Raw genomic sequence first — 20400 nt, 5'->3', positions numbered from 1 at the left:
CCAGTCTATTCATGTAACACACACTGGATTTCCAGTTTGAATTGCTGCGTGTCCCAAGAATTGAGGTAGAAATGACTAATGTAGGTCTGTATCTAGTTTCATAGACATCCTGGAAAATACTGAATAAGCAGTGTTAAATGCTTTTCTCTTCTCTTTCTGTAGGATTTGTGTGTGATCGGCATTGTGCTGTACCACAGTGAAGAGGTATTTTTCACTTCAAGACACCTTGCATTAAAGGATCATGGTAGACAGTTTAATAGTTTCTTTGAGGTAAGTGATGCAATAAAACTTTTAAAATCTTAATCATATTTAATATGCTCTTAATACACTGCAGTAACTATCAGTTTGGTTGTCTCTTGCTTTGGTGTTAAAAGTGCTTATAACATAGGAGGTGTCCTGGTTTGAGGTAAAACAGAACCAGTTTTCTTTTCAGTAATTTTACTTTTTGGCTAAGCCTCTTCTAACTAACTGAACCCTCTAAAATTAACGGCGTCTGTCGTTCGTTTTAGTGGCCAGCCTAGCCCAAACCATGACAGGAGGATAAATACAAATCTTATCCAAAGACCAAATAATCAAGTACATGCATACCAGACATAGCATTCTTTGGTGATAATAAAAAAAAAAGAAAGTTTTCAGTGTTTGTTTACATTTAAAGCACTTGTTAGTTTGTGCCAATGAGATGGCATATATTATTGGAAAGTTCCTTTTCTTTTTTTTTTTTTTTTTTTTTTTTTTTTTTTTTTTTTTTTTGATGAGACTCTACAACTGCAGTCACTGGGCTTAAGTGACTGATTTCCATGTTCTAGTACCTGTGCTGCAATTCACTCAGGGATTTATATTATGCATTCCTGAAACAATTTGCCAGTGGGCAAACACAGGAAAGACCTTTCAAACAGCTTTCCTGACAAAGGAAACATTCAACTGTTTCTAAGCTGGTCTGTCCAGTTCTGTAGTTGGGCAAACAGATTCAGAGAAAACAGGCAGCTGTGATGCTGCAGGAAGAGAAGTTGATCCGCTGTGAGGAATGATGGCTGCATGTTCTCTCATTGTCTGGAGTTACTAGGTGATTGTATCTCCATTGTCTGGAGATACAGAGGTGTCAGTAACATCTCTGATCTAACCTTCATTTTTGGGAATTTCAGACATCAGTCTTCGAATTGCAATTCTGGCACCTTCCTAATATGCTGGGGCAGATTCCACATCAAAATGGATCTGCCACATATTATCGACACTACCTGTGTTGCCTTTCCTGTTGAGATTTCTCCCTGCGTAGCTCCTCCCAGGCTGTCCCAGAGATCAGGCTGTTCTGTAGACTTTCATTTGGGAGGAAGTCGGGAATACGAAACAAGAGCCATACTGCACTAGTCAGTGCTAATCACTTGGCTGAAATACTTTCACTCGGATCTGGACAATCAACAGTTGGCTGTGATGGCCCTTCATAAAACACAACTACTAAGGGACAGCAACCATGCAAGAAATCTTATTTTGGTACTCTCCATCTGCAGTCATAGAGAGCTAATGCTCACTGCAGTGACAGAGGAAGAACTCTGAGAGGTGTTAGATAGCAGACTTTTCCTTGCTATTCCTACAATGGAGCTAATACCCCGTCCTTTGTTCTGCGCCCCTCCCCAGTTAAACAGAAATTGGTTTTGCCAGTCAAAGAAAGTGAGCGTGTTTGCCTTTGCGACTTGGACAGACTGACAGTGTGAAGCCTGACTTTGCTTTAAACTAGGTACTTGGCTCCAAACAGTGCCATAGCTGTGAGAGCGTGGGCTGTTCCAGCAAGGTTCTTACACAGAGGCCCGAGTTAAACAGCCATCCATCAGCTGCACTTGATACCTGACCTGTTCGTGTATACTTGAAAAGTTTTGCCTTATTTTGAGGAGCACTTGTTCTTTTTGGCTTTTCTGCACAGTAAGAATACCTGAAATAAACCCACTGAAATTGGAGAAGCCTATTTGTGTAGCTTGGGAGGCCTAACGTTAGTCAAGCATGACAAATAAAAAAGCCTAGTCCAGAGAAGTTAGCCAAAGCAAGCTACTGAGGGAAATAACATTAAAAAAATTAAATTGCTGCACACTGATTTGAAGCTAAAGGCTTACCTCAGGATAGCTTAAGTATTCCTGGCAGATCTCCTGTGTGTTTGAAATAGTAGGTTGATACTGTTGTTTCTGAGAGATCCAATTGCAGATACAGAAGCAAACTTAAAAACTAGCTTCATTGCCCTTGAGTACATACATACAGATGGTGATTACCGTGCAATCTCATTAAAGAATGGTCAGGAAAAGCTTGGCACGGAGTAATCACGCATATACTAAAAGTTTGCATTTTAGAACTGAAAACTTTAATCTGGTAAGTAATTTGCTTTGAAGATTACAGTTCTCAGTTCAAAACTCCCAACCTTGTGTGTGATTTCGGAAGAATTTACACATAGAAATGTGTACTCCTTCAGTCTGATCAGAAAAATCCTCTCCTGTTGAGGATGAAAGCATTCATTTCCTTATACAAAGTTTGAACTTTCTTTCACATGCTCTGAGGGATTATAGGGAGTAGGGAGTGGGTAGGAAGATTCTGAAAAGGAAGTTAAATGTAATTTGCAGAGGATGTAGGCTGGGCCTGTCAGAGACTGCGCTCTGCCTGCTTAGAGAATAGTTAGGAGAAGTTCTTCCTATAGTTAGTATAGTTCTTCCTTGAGAATAGTTAGGAGATCACTTAAGCACTTGAAAAAGGGAAATGCAGGTCGGCTAAAGACAGACTTGATGCTGTCATTTTGCAGTTTGGAGGTCTGAGTTCTGTTTCCATTCCTACTTTTGATTCCAGGTGTGATTGGCAAATCAGTTTCTTCATTCATGCCTTTGGCTTCCATCCACTGCTGTTATTGGGCCTTGCTCTGAATTGCATGTTTTGACTCTTACTGTGGTTTCTTTATAGTGCCTTACACTGGCTCTGATTTCAGCCACCTCCCCTCTATTTGGCTTTATCTCAAATGATAGCCTTGTGAAATATAATACTTCCTTCAATGGACTTTTAAAGTGTTTTAATTGGTTGTTTTTTTTTTTTTCTAAATTGATGTGGCAGTAAGGAAATAAAGACTTTTTCTTGTCTTTGAATGGTTTATTGCTTTGAGAGAGAGGGGCATAGACTATGGTGATGAGGTGATGATAGACCATGTGCAATCAATACTTACCTAATGGTTCCTTTTGCAGTATGTTACCAAGAACAAACACAGAAAACTCAAGAAAAACATTCTCCCTAGTAGAAGAATTTTTGAATTGGTGGTAATGAAATGCTTATTATAAAACAAACAAACAAACAAAAACAACACAAAACACCTCTTTCTATTTAGGAGGTCTGTCTCTGAAAATACCTGAAACAATGAGAAATACTTAAAGGGTTACTGTGTAGGGAGCAAAGGAAAGAACTGTGAGTAGGAAGCACAGCTGGATTTTGTCTGGTCCATTAGTTTGCAGATGGATTTTGTGCCCAAATCTATCAATTTTACTTCTGCATTGAAATTCAGCAAATCATTAGCAGCTTTCCCCTGTATAGAGGGTCTGAAGCATACTCTTCATAGACTGAAAAATCAAACTCCTGGTAGAAATAAAGACATCTTGATCTTACTTCTCATACCTTTCTGTGTTTTCTGATGAAGGGGCTTGCTAGAAGGGGGCAAACCCGTCCCCAGTGCAAATTATAGCAAACAAAAGACTGAGCTAACTACGCCTAACTTATAATGGGCTCCTAGGAGTCGTTACAGTGGTGAGGTTTGACAGAATAAAGTTTATTTGGGCTTGGTTCCCATTTTGACTCCTTTCAGATTGAAGGTGTGGGGACTGGGGTGATGCGTGGCTGCTTATCCTCTGTCTCTGGTGAGCTGTGCCTGCTACTTTCCATCTTCTGTGCCCATTAGGTTATTCAGTTTCCACAAGCATTAGGCAGGTGGGGGAGAACCTCTTTTCTGCAAAATCATGGTGATTCTTTGCATGTTTCCTGTGTGCTGGAGGTGGAGTGTTCACCTGTAAAATGAGGAGCCAGAGCTAGAAGCAGACTTAGTCCACAGATGGGTGAATTCTTAATTAGAACTTCAGTAAACTTGCAAAGCGTATGTCAGTTTGACAGCAAATGCTGAGGTGTTAAAAGATGCACTTGCCAATAGTATTTTAATTCAAATATAAAGTTATGTGGAGTGCTATCAATGGATTCTGCCTGCTGCGCTTTTGCTTTGTAGATAGACAAATATATGTATGTACCTGGTGCTGCCTGCTGTGAAGAGAATGTCATAAGAACATTTCGTATAGTTCAGTGAGTCTGCTTTGGTTAGTAATGCTATTCAAGTCTCTAAATAAGTTCCTGCAGGATGAAGCCCTCTAATGGGCTGTAGATGTGTGGTTTGTATTAGTGGTAATTACATCTTCTGTTTCACTATTTGCTTTTTCAGACTTCTTGGTTCCTTAGCAGTGCTGGGATTTCAGTTTGTCATCCCACAGCCTTCAATTGAACACAGAAAGGTAAGCGTTAGGAATATTCAGATTTTGTATACTTAAAGGTAAATGTAGAAAATATTAGAGTAAGATGCATAAAGCAGTCCAATCTAGATAAAGTTCTGTGAATAACATGGATTTTTGTTTTGTGTGAGTTTTTTAAAATATAAATAGATACTTGGTTAAAAGAGGCTCATCATGGTTAATTAGCTGAGTAATTGTATGGAGTGTTGTAGGCCACAAATAGGTCCATGTCAGCTTACTCAAGCTTTGAAGCATTTTCATCATGTAAGACAAAGAACTCATGTCAGTAAGAGCAGGGCTCAGACATAGCAGAAGCATCCGGTTGCTCATAGTCAGCTCTTTCAGAGATGGAGGTGTCTGAAACAGAAGTTGGACCCAAACCACGCTCTGTTGATAGATTTAAATTGCTAGTGATCGGAGCTGGAAACTGCTGAACTTTTCTGTGGTGCTCTTGTGAATGGCTTGCTCATCATAGACATTGGCATGTCTTAGAAGGCTTGCAGCCTGTGCACCTTCCATCCTGCTCAGCATTCCTGAGGGCTCGGCTGGGATACGTAGGTTGGGGTTTTGCTCTGCTTTTCAGGAAAGTAGTGGACAATTTGGAGAGAAACAGAGAGCAGCAGTGATTATCTTCAAGAGGTTTTAAAACCTTGCCTCTGAGAGAAGTTTGAATGAATTCAGGTTGTTTAGTCTAAAGATCAGAAGGCTGGTGAGGGAGGCAGATATAATCTCCAGATACTTACGAGTGCTAAAGAGAAGGCCATTCTTTCTGTCTGTGGTGGAGTATATGAGAAGAAATGGATTTAAACTGGGGTTAGGGAAACTTAGGTTTGATGTTAGAAAAAACTTCTCATGGTAAGGTTATAAAGAATAGATCATATTGACGGGCTAACGTTCAGAATTTCCATGATGGAGATCTCTGTGAATGTGTTGGAAAAATTTTTGTGAGGAATGACATGCAGGTATTGCTGATTTTTCCAGAGACCTGAAGGGAGACCCCTTGAATGCTCTTCTGTTTCTTTATAGGCTGTGAACTTATATCGATGTTGTTCTCATATCTTAATTGGTATTCATACACAACTGATTAATTATTAAAGGTATCAAAAAACATATTTTTTTTTAAAATTGCTTTTTACTATAGATTTTAAAATAATGAAAGGTGCATATTTATTTTTAAACTTTACTTTTTAAAGGAGATAAAAGGCAAGTTTGCTGGGCTTCCTTTCGTGATGTGTAAATGCCACTGTCTTTAGGGTAAAAAATTATATGGACAATAGCTCTATAGGTATGGACTGGAAACCTGAAGCCATCTGATAGTCATAGTTCCTGAAGAACATAGCTGTCACGTTCAACTCCTTGTGCAGCCTAGTTGTAAGAAAAATTATATGAGGTCAGCAATGATGTAGTCTGAAACTGGCATGGTCCAGTCTGTAGCGCTTCTCAAGCTGCCCAAGTGCTCTATTCTAAACCTGAGTACAACATAGTATTTTTTCCTATTTTAAATCTCTTCTATTTTCTTGTGAGGTTGAGATGGTCATGCTGCTGCTCTGTTTTCAGAACTCTGTGTAATTAGACATTCTTTTGTAACGCTGACAGTGGAGGGATGTTGCAATCCAGCTTCCAAATGACCTTAGGGGAAAAAAAATCTACTAACTAAAATAGAGTAAATCAGAGAAACAATTGCTTCATTCTGTGAAGCTCCGGAATTAATTTTGATAAAATCAGATTCTTTGTTTTCAGTTGAATGAGAAATGCCCTGGGTCTGGAGGCAAGGCAGTGAAGGGCATGGTAACCACCTTGGAGCTGTTCTTTTCACTGAGAACAAGAGACAGAAGTTTCCTAGTGACGATCTCATGCAGGCTCCAAGGCTGGCTGTCATTCTCAGCTCTTAGACTATGGGAGAGGATTCTATTCATGCCAAACTGTTTAGACTGTTAGTCTGTATTTATTAAACTTTTCAGAAACCTTCTGACCCACCTATCAGCTCCAGACGAGAGGGGCTGTTATTAGCTCTAAGGCCAAGTCCGAGATGTTTCTGAGTGTGAGTGCTCAGGTTGGTAGCTCTGGAAGTTGTTCCCTTTTGTTTTATGCAACCTGGCCGTGTGTTTGCTGGCATCCCTCGCCAGCATCCCCAGTGTGTTTCTGCACACTGCACACTGCTCTTCGGCAGAGTTCCTTCTATGTGAGAGTAGGTCGGTTCTGCAGGAAGAAAGAGAGAGGAGGAGGGAAGGATTTGATGAACAATATGTCATTTTAACAATGTAGCAAATAACAAAAGTGGTGGTTGGTAACTTTCACACATACACACAGAGGGTACAGCATGTGGAGTCTGAGTAACTAGAGCTGGATTCTAATAAAACATTAGCTTATACCCCAGGCCTTAACGTGTGTTTATTTTGCAGCTTAAAGTTAAGCATGTGTGCACCATTGATGCTTGAACGTGCAGCATCGGAGAGTCTTTGCACCCTGTATCTAGTTATTTTTGCTCTGTAAGCTATGAACAGGGAAATAAAATCAGAGAATGGGACTTGGGTATTTGGCTGAGTAATTCATTAAAATATTTCCAAATAGTCTAGATTTTTTTTTTCTTACACTAAAACTTTTGGGAAAATGAAATAAACCTCAGGATAATCCCCAAAGCAGTTGATGGAAATCTAGTTGTAACTGCCTCTGGACACCCACAGTTGAGCAGAGAAGTTGGTTTTTTTAGGACTTAAGAACACTTAAAAACATCAGGAAATACTATTTTCTGTTTATTTAAAAATCTTGCTAGATTTTAATCTTTTGTTCCTTCTTTCTTTGGAATCCATGTTTAAAGTCATACTAGTTTCAGAGAGGCTGACACAATGTAGAATTTTGAACAAAAGTCTGTTTGAAGTTTCCTGACTCTTACTTGTAAGAGTTTTCATTTAGCTTCCTGTATGTTAGAACTACTTAAAGTACCATTTACCTACTCTTGACTTAGTGGCATATGTTTAGGACTTTAACTTGAAGAAAGAAGTTTATCTTTGGAGCAGCAATTTAAAAAAAACTTTTTTGAGGAGAAATTTCTTCAACAAAATGTGGAAGAGCAGAGCTCGCTTGGCAGGTTGCTTTCCTCAGACGCACACACAAAAATCCATTCCTGGCATGAGCCTGGGGACTGTTGGCTGGAACAGTGAGCCAAATTACTTCCATAGCAGGGAAGTGCAGATAGTGGAGTTAAGACTTGGGGGGAAGACAGGACCAAATGGGAAAGTTTTTTATTTTTTCTCATTTGCAGTTTTTTTCTGTAACTTTCTGCTTTCTGGAGCCCCCCCAGCTAAATGCAGTACTGTTCCATTTCAGTTCCCCTTCTTTTGTTACTCTGGGGAAACTTAAGCTTGTCTATTACAGTAAACGTTTTTTGAATGCTCGCTAGCAAAAAGATACTTCTTTGGGGGAAAACATTTGATAGGGCAATGCTTTCTGCTTTTAGGTTTTATAATTTTGGAATTAAAGTCTTGGAAGTTTGTCTGTCATACAAAGTCAGAATTGACCAATAGAGAATTTCTAGTTTCAGAAATACCTGGGTACCTGATTTTTATTTAGAAGTAACTTCTGTGTTTATTTACTTTAAGCAATGTTGTCTCTCCTGTCAGAAGTGCACAAAAACTGAAAACAAAGAGCATCTTTACATCTTCCCACATCTGAGCTTATGGAATGGCTCTGTTTGTTAATCTTATCTCTGTAAATACCACAGGTTTGGACAGTAATAAAAATACATTAAACACGGTATGTTCATTAGACAGAAATAAAAATTCCTATGTAAAAGACTTCTATGGTTTCTTCCTGAAGACAGGGATTGTAGTGGTTGTAGAGGTTTTTTCATAATCTAACTTAATTATTCCTCATTCATAGTATATAATTTCTAAATATTAGGTGTACTCCTCCATAAGGCCAAAATACTCATCAGCATTAGCACAAAAAGGAGGAAATGATATGTGAAACCAAGTAATTGATAATTGGTGTTTTAAAAATCAACTGAGCTGTCTGAAACTGGTTAAACTGAAATCTTTCTTAATGTTTGAACAATTAACTTTCCTTGTCCGTCAGTACTGGACGCATGAACAGCCCTCCTGCTGCTCATCATGCAGCCAAGCTCTCTGTTCTCGCTCCCTGTGCTTATTTTATTGAATAAATATTATTTAGCCTTATCTGATAAGTGTCACACTGTGATGAACAGAAGGTTAAACTATGAAACATAACAGTCCTTCTGCCAGATGACCACTGAAGTCTGTATTCCTAATTTTTCAGAAGTCATTCCTGGATTTTTATCTAATCATATGTTGCTGTGTTAAGAAAATAAGCTGTAGTTATATTTATCCCTTGTTCATTTTAGTAAAATTGGTGACATAAATAGTAGTAAAGTTTGTCCAAATTAAATTTCTGATTTAAATATTGCTTTGTTTAAACGTCTTGCTTTTGTTTTAGCATTAAATAGGTAGCATTGAAGCAATGGAGTTGCTTTCAACTTATGCATATTTTTTTGTCACTCAGCTGTAGATTAGTATTGACTTCAATGGAGGTATAGTATCTTAACAAACTAATTTTCAACGTATGGAAAAAGTGTCAGGATTTATTTTTACAGGAATTTCATTGGGACACTACAATATTGTTGAAGAATTTTGAGCCTGTTTGGGCTCAGTGTTGTTTCTTTATGCTGGCTCTGAGTTAAAGAAGTAGTGAACTGAGTGTTATCTCTTGCTATCAGACACACAACGTCTCTGTGAAAAGCATCTGTGTATCAAGTGAATGTGACTGTAGTCCCCACAAAATTTGGAGATGAATATGCTGTAAGACTTGTGGTGTTGGGATTTTTTTGTGTTCTCCCCCCACCTTGTGCTGGATTCAACTATGTTTGTTGAAGGCTCAGCACTGCTAAGTCAGGAGAAATAAGGAAGAGGATCAGGAGCAGAAGCTGTGGGAAGAGAGAGGATCGGGGGAAAGGAAGGGTGGCCAAGATGCCTTGTTTGGCCACGGTGAACTGTTAGAGCGTTCAGTTACTTGTGGAAATGTAGCTTGAGTAGCAATGGAGGGCAATGGCCAAAACCCTTTGTTACTCAAATAGCAGTTCTTTTCATAAAAGGGCATTTCTACAATTAAGGTCTACTTCAGAGCAGCTTTCCTATCTGTAGTGTGCTGGTTTTTGGCGAGGGTAAGTTTTTATGGTTTGGCTGGGGGGCTGGGTGTTAGTATTTTTTTGTTTCTTTTCAGTAGACACAGAAGTTTTCCTTACCTCTGGAAAGTAAAGTAAGGAGTAATTTCTGAGTTACCCGTTTTCCTTTTTCTCCTTAAATCCATTACATAGTAGCACTGTGTTGATGCATTGGCAGAACATGTGAAATTGAATTTAGGAGCTTATCAGAAGTTCTTTTTAAACAAATTAATCTGTCACTGTAGATTGACTGTGAGGGTCTATGCACTTTGCTTTAGGACAAGATGTTTAAAAATACTGCATCTCCCCCACTTGCCTGCGCCCATGCCCTTATCTAGAGTTTTTAAATTGGTTAACATCTACATTTGTTTGTTGTAGGATTTGTTGCCCCTTTTTCTGGGCAGTCATGTACCTCCCTGAAGTTTGTCCTAGGAGTGGAACATTTATATGTGACAAGTAAAATGAAATGCTAAGACTTAAGGGAATTCTGGTGAATTCTTAGATTAATTGGACTACCTACTTTGAGGGGCGAAAGCAAAGAGAATAGTTTTGGTCTTGCTCTCTTCTGTCTTTGAAAACATCAAGAAGTAAGCCACTGATTGCTTTTCATTCAGGCATTTCTTTCAAGCAAGATTGCTTGCTCCAGTACACTGCACTACCTCAAAGGGCTTGAGATGCTAGGAATGATTCCTTCTGCTTGGCTGTAGAAAGAGGATGATGGACATGTAAGTGGGAAGGTAGAGGGAGAGTGTGCAGAGACGGTGATAACTTTAAGACTACTTTTTCAAGTGATAAGAATTTGGTTACTAAATCTGACTATGGTAACATTTTTAGGATTCATATAGGAAATTCAGTGTATAAATGTGGTCTTACACCTTCATTTATATTGTAATAATGATAGTGAATGGAAATGTTTCTTCATTTCCATTGTTGTTCTGCCCTACCACAGCGCATAAAAGTCCCTTTTCTGTTAATTGAAAAGGATACATCTGCCTAATACATCTGGACACACTGTAATACAGTAAAATGTGAAGCATGAAGCAAGTCTACTATATCCTTGAAACTCTGGAGAAAATTTGAGTTAGACAAAGTAGTTAATATCTAAGCTTGGCTTTTGGCCAAGACACCAGGGCTAGTGCCTAATAGTTAAAAGGAGAGCCGTGGGATCTCCACCCCAGCTGGTCACCACCTTGCTTTTGCATATCCCAAGAAGCAGCAGCATGTGAGGGACAGCTGTGTTCTTCCCTGCAGTCCAGGCAGGGTGAAGGTCTGCCCTAAGCTCAGCAGCGACTGAAATGTGGAACTTGTCGGGACTTGCTGAGCTGGAACTCAGCTCTTGCTGACAGCCTTACTACAGAGTTACTGTGGTTCTGTCCTGCTGGGCTGCCTACACTGAGCTCAATTTTACTAGAGCAGGTTAGTCACCACCTATCTGCATACAGCTGCTGCGTACGTGCTCCTTGCAACACAGGTTTGTAGGTGCAATGCTTTTTTTCTTGTTTATAAGATAACTGCAGTCCATTATTATTGTATTTTCATACATCATGTCCATACATCATCATTTCATACATCAGTTCCATAAAACGCTACCAGCCGAAATGTAGTCTATATTCCTCTCGCAGTTTTCCCCTGGTCCATATATCTGCTTGCCTTCTGCACCGTTGCTTGGCATTAACTGTATAGTTATATGTGCTGTTGCATTCATTGAAACTTTGGTAAAATAGAGCCTTTCTAGCTAACAATGTTACTATTTTAATTACAGTGATCTTTAGGAAAAAGGAGAGATCACTTAGTCTATGCCAAGACTTTTCCTTTAAAATTAGCCGTTTAGTGCAACAGAATATTTAGAACAACAGCTGAAAGAATTTTCTTGCTATCTCTGCGTTGTTACTAATTCCCTGTCCTTGATGTTGTGGATTAAATGGTTAGAAAGTAAAATTCTTTGTTTGGGGAAAGGAGATAGGATAAGGATATATTATTTTATGCAAATATACTCTTTGAAAAAGCCAGGCCAATGTTTTTTTTTATTATTATTTTTAACCTGCTTTATTGCGGACCTCTGAATTTTGTAATTAATTTTTTAAATTAAAAAATACTGACTTCTTTAAGCTCAGAGCATGAGGGGATTAAAGCTTGTTCTGTGTTTCTCTGGAAAACATGAAAGGATCTTTGTTCCACTTGGAATCCAGAGCAGGTGAGCTTACAAGGTCACAGATAAGCTTCTCATCTTCCTTTGGAGCAGTGCTGCGTGGTTGTTCTGCCCCAGGCTTTGAATCAGGGCAGTGATGAAGATGAGAATCTTTTGGGAGTTCCTTTGTTGGGGAATGTTGCTTTCTGTTTTATGACAGTGATGGGTGGGCGACTCACCGATCTTGAGAGGTGTTATACCAATTACTGAGTAAATAAAATCCATGTTTCCACCACATGTGGATCCCAAAGAATTTTCTATGTGTAGAAATATGATAGAATGGCAACAGCTTTGTCAAGCTGGAGAGGATTGACCAGGAAGAGGCCTAGGGTAGTACAAGCTGAGTGACTCAGGTCACAGATGGTAGTCAATAATGAGGCAATAGCTTATTAGAATACAGAAGTCTAGTTTGTGATACAGTGAGGGCTTGATGCTTATCATCTTTACCTTACTGTAAATCAGAACCAATCCTACTGTCGATAAGCAGTGATTATATAGAACAGGTAGACGTGAGGTGAGAAGTCAGCCGTTTCTTTACTTGAAAGTACTTCATGGTCTCACAGAAAAATGGGAAGAAATCTCTTCCTTAAAACACTAGGCTCACAGAGCACAATGGAGGTGGTCTTGGTGTGAAAAGCTCTGTTGGCACAAAACCTGTTCTGAACGTTTTTCAGAGCTGTTTACTTTCTAGACTATTTAAATAATGGTGAAGTTTCTTCAGATGTGGTCGAAGTTGGTTGAAGGGGCAGTTAAGCTTTCCAGGCATTGTAACTCCCTCCAGTGATTTGTGAATACAAAGGTCTTCTATTTCCAGGCTTTTTAGCCCTTTAATCTTCACAGGCACAGATGTTCAGACAGAGTTTTTATACAAAGAACGGAAACCCAAATCGTTTAAGCTGGTAATATTTACACTTACCATGTACTGTAAAATTCGAATGGTTTACTACATCTCTGATTAAAGGCTTCCAAAATGCACTGAAGGATTAAAATAGCTGAGCATGCTAACCAGGCAGACATGTACACATTGTGTCATGATGTTTTGTTTGGCCTCTGCTCCATTTTTCTGCTAGCCTTAAGAGATCTGAGAAGTTTTTATCTGCGAGTTTTAGGGGTTTTTTGGTAGATTGTTTTTTATCAAACCACCAATGTTCCACATGTTTCTTGTAAGAGGCATAAAAAATACAGTTGTTGCAAATGAGCATCTATAAAATGGACTGTAAAGACTTTCTGCTGGGAAATTGTCATGGCTATATAAGTATGGCCTTTATTGGAAATCAGCTAATACTGGAAGAATATTCCTTTAAGATGCTTAGACTGGTGAAAGAATTAAACCAGTTCCATAGATGTGTTTACAACACTGTCAGGGAAATACGATAACGTTACACTTGAACAGGTTCTAAAACTAAACTATAATTTCCTCAGCCCATTCAAAATCTGGCGTGCTCTGCTCTGAACTGCAGTTCAGTTCTAGGTCCTCTGAGTCCCCCAGCTTTTGTTTTTATACTCTTGAAACTTTAAGAGGGCAAAGACTAGCTCCTGCTGTGTGGGATTGATCAATTATATAGGAAGATGGTGAATGTTCATGAAGAATGCTGTGTTCATCTCATCCCAAAAATGACATAGCATTTTTAATAATGACAATTACTATTATACTGGTTTTTTGAATCATCAGTCAGGCTGAGCCTGGCTGTGATAAAAGCTGCGTGTGCATCTTCTGCGACAGGCTGGGCCTTAGTGAAATCTTCAATCAGTCAGAACTATAAAACAAAGGAGGTGGGATCCTGGGGTAATGGCATAAATAAGAAGAGGTCATGTTTTCCAAGTGCCTTGACACTCCTTTAATGCTGGTGATGACAGTTTGGTGTCATAGCATAGGTTGTCACGTGTGGCGTGATGAGAAGGACCATGGAAGGGATTATGAAAAAATGCATAAAGCCTGAAGGGTGTTGGGGAATATTAACAGGATTAGGGCTCTTTGGTCTGGGAAGCACAGAACAAATCTCATAGTAGTAATTTAAAATAAAAAATGGCATATTGGCTTCTGTTAATTCCCCTTTGCATCCAACACATGAACATGAGTTTACTGAGTGAATACTGTAGCATTTTTCTGAGCAGGTGATAAAATGTTGTTCTGGATACAGTTGTTTTGGCCTTTGGGTTGAAGTAATACCATATAGCCTTGCAAAATGTACATTTATGCCTGTTACATCCCTTTCAGATGTATAATTAGGAATATGATGTAGTTAACTTGTTCATGAACCCATCTAAATTCAGGGCATTTAACCAGGAAAAAGAATTACTGGATAACATGTTAGAAATTAAATCTATGAAATATAACATTATTGTATCTAAACTGAAATTGGAAAAAACCAGAAATGTCTGATTTGGTTTAGATATCTCCAGGTTTAAAGCTTGCCATTGTCTTTTATCCCTTTTCAGTTTTGAGTTTAGACTGCTATAACGTGCTTGGTATCTGCAAAATACTTAATAACATGGGCTGTGGTTATAGCAGCTTACTTAATTTTGGAGCTGGCTAAAAAGTAGGTACTGTCACCAAGCATTATGATCATTATTACTGTGAAATCAGTGTTTTTCAGATGACTACTGCATTGTCAGTCACTGTCTTCATGCACAACTAAGTTACGTTTGAAATATTTGTGGCTTTCGGTTCAAGTCGTATTTCCTCTTCAGGGACATTCTTGCATAGTATAATTTCAACAACTGTTGCTGAAATCCCGAGATGTGGATCATTATTTCCAAATAAAGCATCCCAATATTGAGAAATTCTGAGCTTCTAACAGGTTCTGATTAAATCAGATCATTTGTGACTGTTTAAAGTAAAGCTTTTTCTGGCTTTTTGTTTGTTTTCAGTTCAGCCAGGTTCATTTAGGTAAAGAAAGTACTTCCTTTCAGGCGTTTTAGTCTTTATATACTTTTTACACACCGACCTCATGTATTTATTCTATATATGAATGATGTTTTTGGAAAAAAAAACCCAAACAAGCTGTTTTACAGGCTCTGCCTAATTTGAAAAAGACGACTGTCAGAATGAAGCATGAATATAATGCAGCTCCTGTTTACAAAAGTAGTAAACTAGCAAAACATGAGAAAAACTGAGGGGAAAGAACAGAAAGGGATGCGGAGTGCTGATATGGAAAGGTAGAAGAGTGACCCTGCAACTACTCTTCTGAAAATCTAGCCTCACTTCAGTAGTCGCTCACTGTTAGAAAGGTGACAGATTGGAAGATATTTGGTGCATAACAGTCATTATGAGGAAAATTTCTGATTTAAAGAATCTTTGATAGCAACTTGATAGAGGTTAGTACAGGTGCAGAAATTTCAAGCACTTGGCACGCCTGAAAGTTTGCCTTACTTTTCCTTACATTGTTTACTATACAGCTCTTCCTAGTGAAATGTATTGCTGCCATTTACAAACCTTGCCCTGCCAAATAACTAAAAAACGTGTAGGAAAGAAAGAAAGAGCTAGAATTATGGGGTGAATCAAGGGGGAAAATAGATTGAATTTGTAGACCTAAATATTACACAGCTTAGTTGATCTCTCCCTTTTGCAGGCTATGTGATTCTATTAAAGAAATTACTTTAATGACATGACATGGCAAGGAAAATTCAGTATGCATTTCACTTGTTTCCCAGTGCAGGCTCAAACTCTTCCCTTTGGAAAGTGTGCTGTTCAATGGGTAATTTGTAAAGGGAGAGGAGGGACCTAGTGTCAGGAATCTCTGAATCTCTGGTGTTTGTGAGATGATCTGGAATACTTCAGCTGTCTCGTGTGGCTACCAGTAATTCCTTGGCTATATCCTAGGTCTGTGATAGAATTAATTAGTGGCTACTGAGTAACTTGGAAATCACAGGACGGAAGGACGGGAGGCAACCTATGAGCCCTGTGGTTCAGCCCCTCTGCCCTGGGAAAGGATCAATTGTGCCTTAGTTGTTCCTGGGAGAGGTTCGGGGTTGGCCTCCGTGGTGCCAGGATCTCCTCAGGCCACACGTTCCCAAGCTTTGTTTGCCTTTCCACTAAGTAGTTCTTCCTACTAGCTAATTTGGATCGCCTCTGATTAAATTTAAATCCACTGTTACTTGTGTGTTGGCTGTAGACATGGAGCAAGAGAAAATGGACGGCTCTTTGTATTTATTTATGTAAACTGTTTGGAAGACTCATTATTGCCCCCTATGTTTTCCATTCCTTAAGCTAAGCAGCTTCAGTTTATTCAATGTTTGTAGCGGGTTTCACTGAGTAGATTATGCCATTAATCACATGACATCTTCTCTAAAGTTTCATCTGTAGTTCCCATCTTTCTCAAAGTAAGAAAACAGAGACCTTAATTAAAAATAAAAGAGCATAACCTGGTTTGCTACTGAAAATTCCAATCTCAGAATTTTGCGTCTCATACCTAAGTAGTATCGATGAATTTGTACATCAGTATAAGACATATGTTAACTTTTTTGTTAGTTTTACTATTATGTTCTTATTTAACTAGCTAGATTAAACCTTCTTGTGCTACATCTAGAGCTCTTACTGTGAAGGGGTGTGAAATTACTTTACATTGCCTTCCGTAATTTGAAATATTATTTTATCTGAAACAATTCCTGCTGCAATGAAGTTTGGCACCAAGAAAGTTCTCAATGCAACAGGTCAACACTTGTCACAATTATATCAATTTCTATTTCTGCATAATGAAATATTTCTTATGTTAGTGGTGACTTGAGTTGCTTGCAGATGAATAGATTTTAGTTGTTACCTGCATTAAAGTCTTTGGCTTTTAAAGAAAAAGGTGTCCTGAACCATCATAGAAATGATTAAGAAATAGTCCAGGCAAGTGAAACCCGACTTGTCTGATAACAAAGGACTATTAGTTTTGTATTATAAATTAAGTAAATTTTAGTGCAAACCAGGGTCAGACCAGAAGAGTGTCTCTGTATATAACCGTATAATTTTATATCTGTGGTAGAGCTACCTTACTGTAAGTATGAACAGGGAATATTCACTGAAAAAATCCCAAACTGAAGAATGGCTTGTTTAGTTGGTCAAATTGTGAGCCAGTGGTGTTCTGTTATTGGATATGAAAGCAAATATAACAGCCAGAAACCAAGACCTTGTTGCATGTTACTCATAATGTTGACATTATGCAGTATTAGGTTGTACAGGCTATTGGATTTAAAAGGCTGATGCCAAATGGGGTACCCACAGAATAAAGACATATTAAATACAGAGACATCTGCTCCTGTTTTCATATAACACTGGAGAAATGGGTAACATATCACACCAATGCAGATGCTTTTTATTATTCACAAGTTACAATTAAATGCAGTTCTTTCTGTGGTTGGTGATGAAAGTGTGAGAGCAATCTCAGAGGAGGGAAATGGTTCACATTATGTAGACCACAACTGACTGTTGCACAGCAGCACCACAAACCCCGCGCTGGCTTTGGCTTTGCATATTGTAGTGGTGTGTTCAGCCCGTGTTTGCAAACCACCTTCCACCACAGCCTGCCAGGCGTGTGGCTGATGGCAACATGTGCTCACGGGCACAGGGCTTTGGGTTCGGTTAGTGACTGCACGAGTTATCTGCCGCTACAGGCAAAGTATGTACATGTTAATCTTTTGCTGTTATACAGTAATGTTTGAGGCAAAATTATTAATGGAAGTTATGTGTTTAGGAGGTTATCCTTTGAAGGGGGGAGAAGTGACAGACAGACGGACAAGGCTGTCTTTCCAAGCCTAATTTTGAGATAACTACACACTTGAATAGGGCTGGAGAGGTATGGCAAGTATTTGTTGGTGGCAGTACCTTTTTTGTCTCCTAATTGAATTGATGTGTGTGCTTGTTGGTACAAAGGTTATTCAGAATATAAATAAACTATTAAAGGATGCTCATTTAAAAGAACTTTCTACATAATAATAATTGGAGAGTCAAGCATCGGAAGCCTGCTTTGAAAACTTGTGATTCAGCCAGCTGGACAAGGGAAGCCACAGAAAAACTGTGTGTTTAATGAAAATGGATCTAATTTCTGTGCGAGAAAGTTGAGCGCTCTGCCCAGTGTGAAACGCTGCGAAATCCTGACTGTATCTGGCAGCAGGAATGGGTAGAGCTTGGGGTGCAAGTCCACAGTAGATGGGGATAGATGGTTCTAACTTATCAGCACAGCCTAGACCTTACCAACCACAAGGTCAGGATATTTAAATATTTGGCCACAGCTTGAGGGGTTAACTCTCTTTACAGTAACAGTCCCTGCCCTTCCTAATCCTTCCTACCTTCCTTCAAAAGACACCCCCCGCCATCTTTCGGGTTCTTTGTTTTGCTTTCCCTGTGCTGCTGAATGGTGAGTGCGGGCTAACTGGCACTGAGCGCCCCAGACCAACAGTTTGTCCTGTTTTACTGGATTTGATGGGGACTTCTGTGAATGTAGGATTGGGTGGGTCATCTTGAACAGCTATTTTCCTTGAAGCATTAGTATGGGGGGTGAGGAAGAGTGGTAACATAAGAGTTAACTATTGCAGTATTTTTGGCTGGCTGGAAATCAGCCTGTCCTCTTATGTTATTGCTTTGTAGAAAAGTTCCACATTAGATGGGAGTTCCTGAAATATTGCAACCACTAGCAATCCCCATTGTTGAGGCATCAGAGCAGTCTGTGTCTGTTGACCCAAGTCCATCATCAAAAATGACCTTACTTCCTGACTTTGCTAATATTATAACAGTTTTCAATCTCTACATTTCCAAGCTTTGCATTATGCAATGTTTTCCATTGCCGAGAACTAAAGAAAATCTATGACCATCTGGATAGTCAAAAAAATAGTTTTGGTTGGAGTGGTTGATGGCTGTAGAATCATAGAGTTGCCTAGGTTGGAAGGGACCTTTCAGATCATCTAGTCCAACCGTCAACCTAAAACTGACAAAAAAGCATCACTAAACCATATCGGTCGTGTAGCGATAAACCATTTTGCAGTGTAGGAGACCTGCTCCTACACTGGCAAAAGGCAGCTGTTCGACAGGGAGTGAGTAAGACAAGTTACTTCCTATGGCCTTCAGTTTCACTTGTGACTGCAGAGTGAATGGGTTAAAAAGGGTGCTAGTGCTCTCCTGGTATTACAGTGTGAATTCTTGTTCCTGAGTCAATCTGTTGTGTCCGCAGGTTCCCCAGAGGATAGAAGAGCAAAGCGATGCCCCTGAGGATAGCAGTGGGGGAATCCCGGGCATGTGGGGCAGCTGGGGCCCCTGGTCTGCCTGTTCTCGGAGCTGCAGTGGTGGGGTGATGGAGCAAACGCGGCCCTGCCTCCCAGCCTATTACCGGGAACGGGGCTACCGACGGCCGGGCCGGCAGTACCCAGCCTCCGAGAGGACTCTGCCTCATCAGAATGCCCGCCACCACGAGGACTCGCTGACTGCCTATCCTGGCCACGTCATTTCTGCCATCCGCACATCTGTGCCACTTCACAGGAACGAGGAGCAGCTTTGGGCTGGCCTTCGGGCCCCTGCTCCTTCTGGGGGCCGAAACAGCAGCCAGCTGAGCAGGGGGGCGATGAGAGGCAGCAGGCACTCCCAGTCCCAGAGGCAGAACGGCAAGCCAGAAAAGAGGTATGTGTCTGTGTGCATGTTTTAGCCTTGCTGTGAATGATGTGTCTTAAGAATGACATGTCAGGTTAGAGTCGATATCTTCTAATACTTACGGAAAAGTTATTAAAGGCTAAGACTGACTTTTACAATGTTTACCGTCTTCTGTGGAAGGCTACCCTGTTGACTACTTATATGACAATATACAAGGACAGATAGAATTATTGTATGGTTGTACTAGGCAGATTATCTTATTTCCCTTTAAGATTTGTTTTATGGTTTATTGAGATATTTTTCCTTTTCTGCTACTGTAATTTGATGTTTCTATCTTCACCATAGTGATTAAAATCAGAACAAGTAACAGCTCTATAATTGGATTCTTAACTTCAACATCCATTTTGATTTTAATTGGTTGAAAAAAAGATTCATCAAACCTTTTCATAAAGAACGCCCAGCTGTCCATTCACTTTTTTCTAGTCAAAACTCTAGCTTTATTTTGTATTTTTTGAAGAGTTTCTACTAATGGGCTTTTTGTTTTATCTTTTCCCTTTTTTGTTTTCTACCATCTGTTTTAGCAACGTTTCCTGTTTGATGAAACTAAAAAATGTGGCTGTTTAATACATAGAATATTTTAAACACCGTATGTGTTTATATCAATTTCATAATATTAGCTGTTCAGTCTTTAAGGCTGGGTGGAACTATGCCGTTACAATTAATTACAATTAATTCTCCAATTTCTGTAGAAACACTTTTTCCTCTTCTTAGATACCAATCTATTAAATTTTTTTATATATGTATGAAAGCAAAATAGATGTGTTTCCAGTTTAGGAACTGAGGAGAAATGAGCCTGGAGATGCCCTGGGAGGGACTGCTTCTGAAATATCTCTGTTCTGTCTTTCCTCAGAATATGTATTCCAGTGGTTCTCTGGTTATTTCCCTCTCCGCTCTCTTCTGGGAGATG

The 20400-nt window shown here is 39.4% G+C and overlaps 1 protein-coding gene across 1 annotated transcript in view; it reads left to right on the top strand.

The window, feature by feature from the left end:
* The first annotated feature begins 241 nt into the window (after positions 1–241).
* THSD4 (thrombospondin type 1 domain containing 4) overlaps positions 242–20400 on the top strand; it is a 283017-nt gene continuing 262858 nt past the window's right edge. Inside the window, exons 1-3 of the mRNA XM_074156071.1 lie at positions 242–270; positions 4439–4508; positions 19021–19463. Coding sequence (XP_074012172.1) covers positions 242–270; positions 4439–4508; positions 19021–19463 — 542 coding nt within the window. The remainder of the gene's footprint in view (positions 271–4438; positions 4509–19020; positions 19464–20400) is intronic.

This window comes from Numenius arquata, chromosome 11 (genome assembly GCF_964106895.1).
Source record: "Numenius arquata chromosome 11, bNumArq3.hap1.1, whole genome shotgun sequence".
Classification (NCBI taxonomy): Eukaryota; Metazoa; Chordata; class Aves; order Charadriiformes; family Scolopacidae; genus Numenius; species Numenius arquata.
Note: the sequence above shows the minus strand (reverse complement) of the source record. Positions and strands in the feature narration are given on the sequence as shown.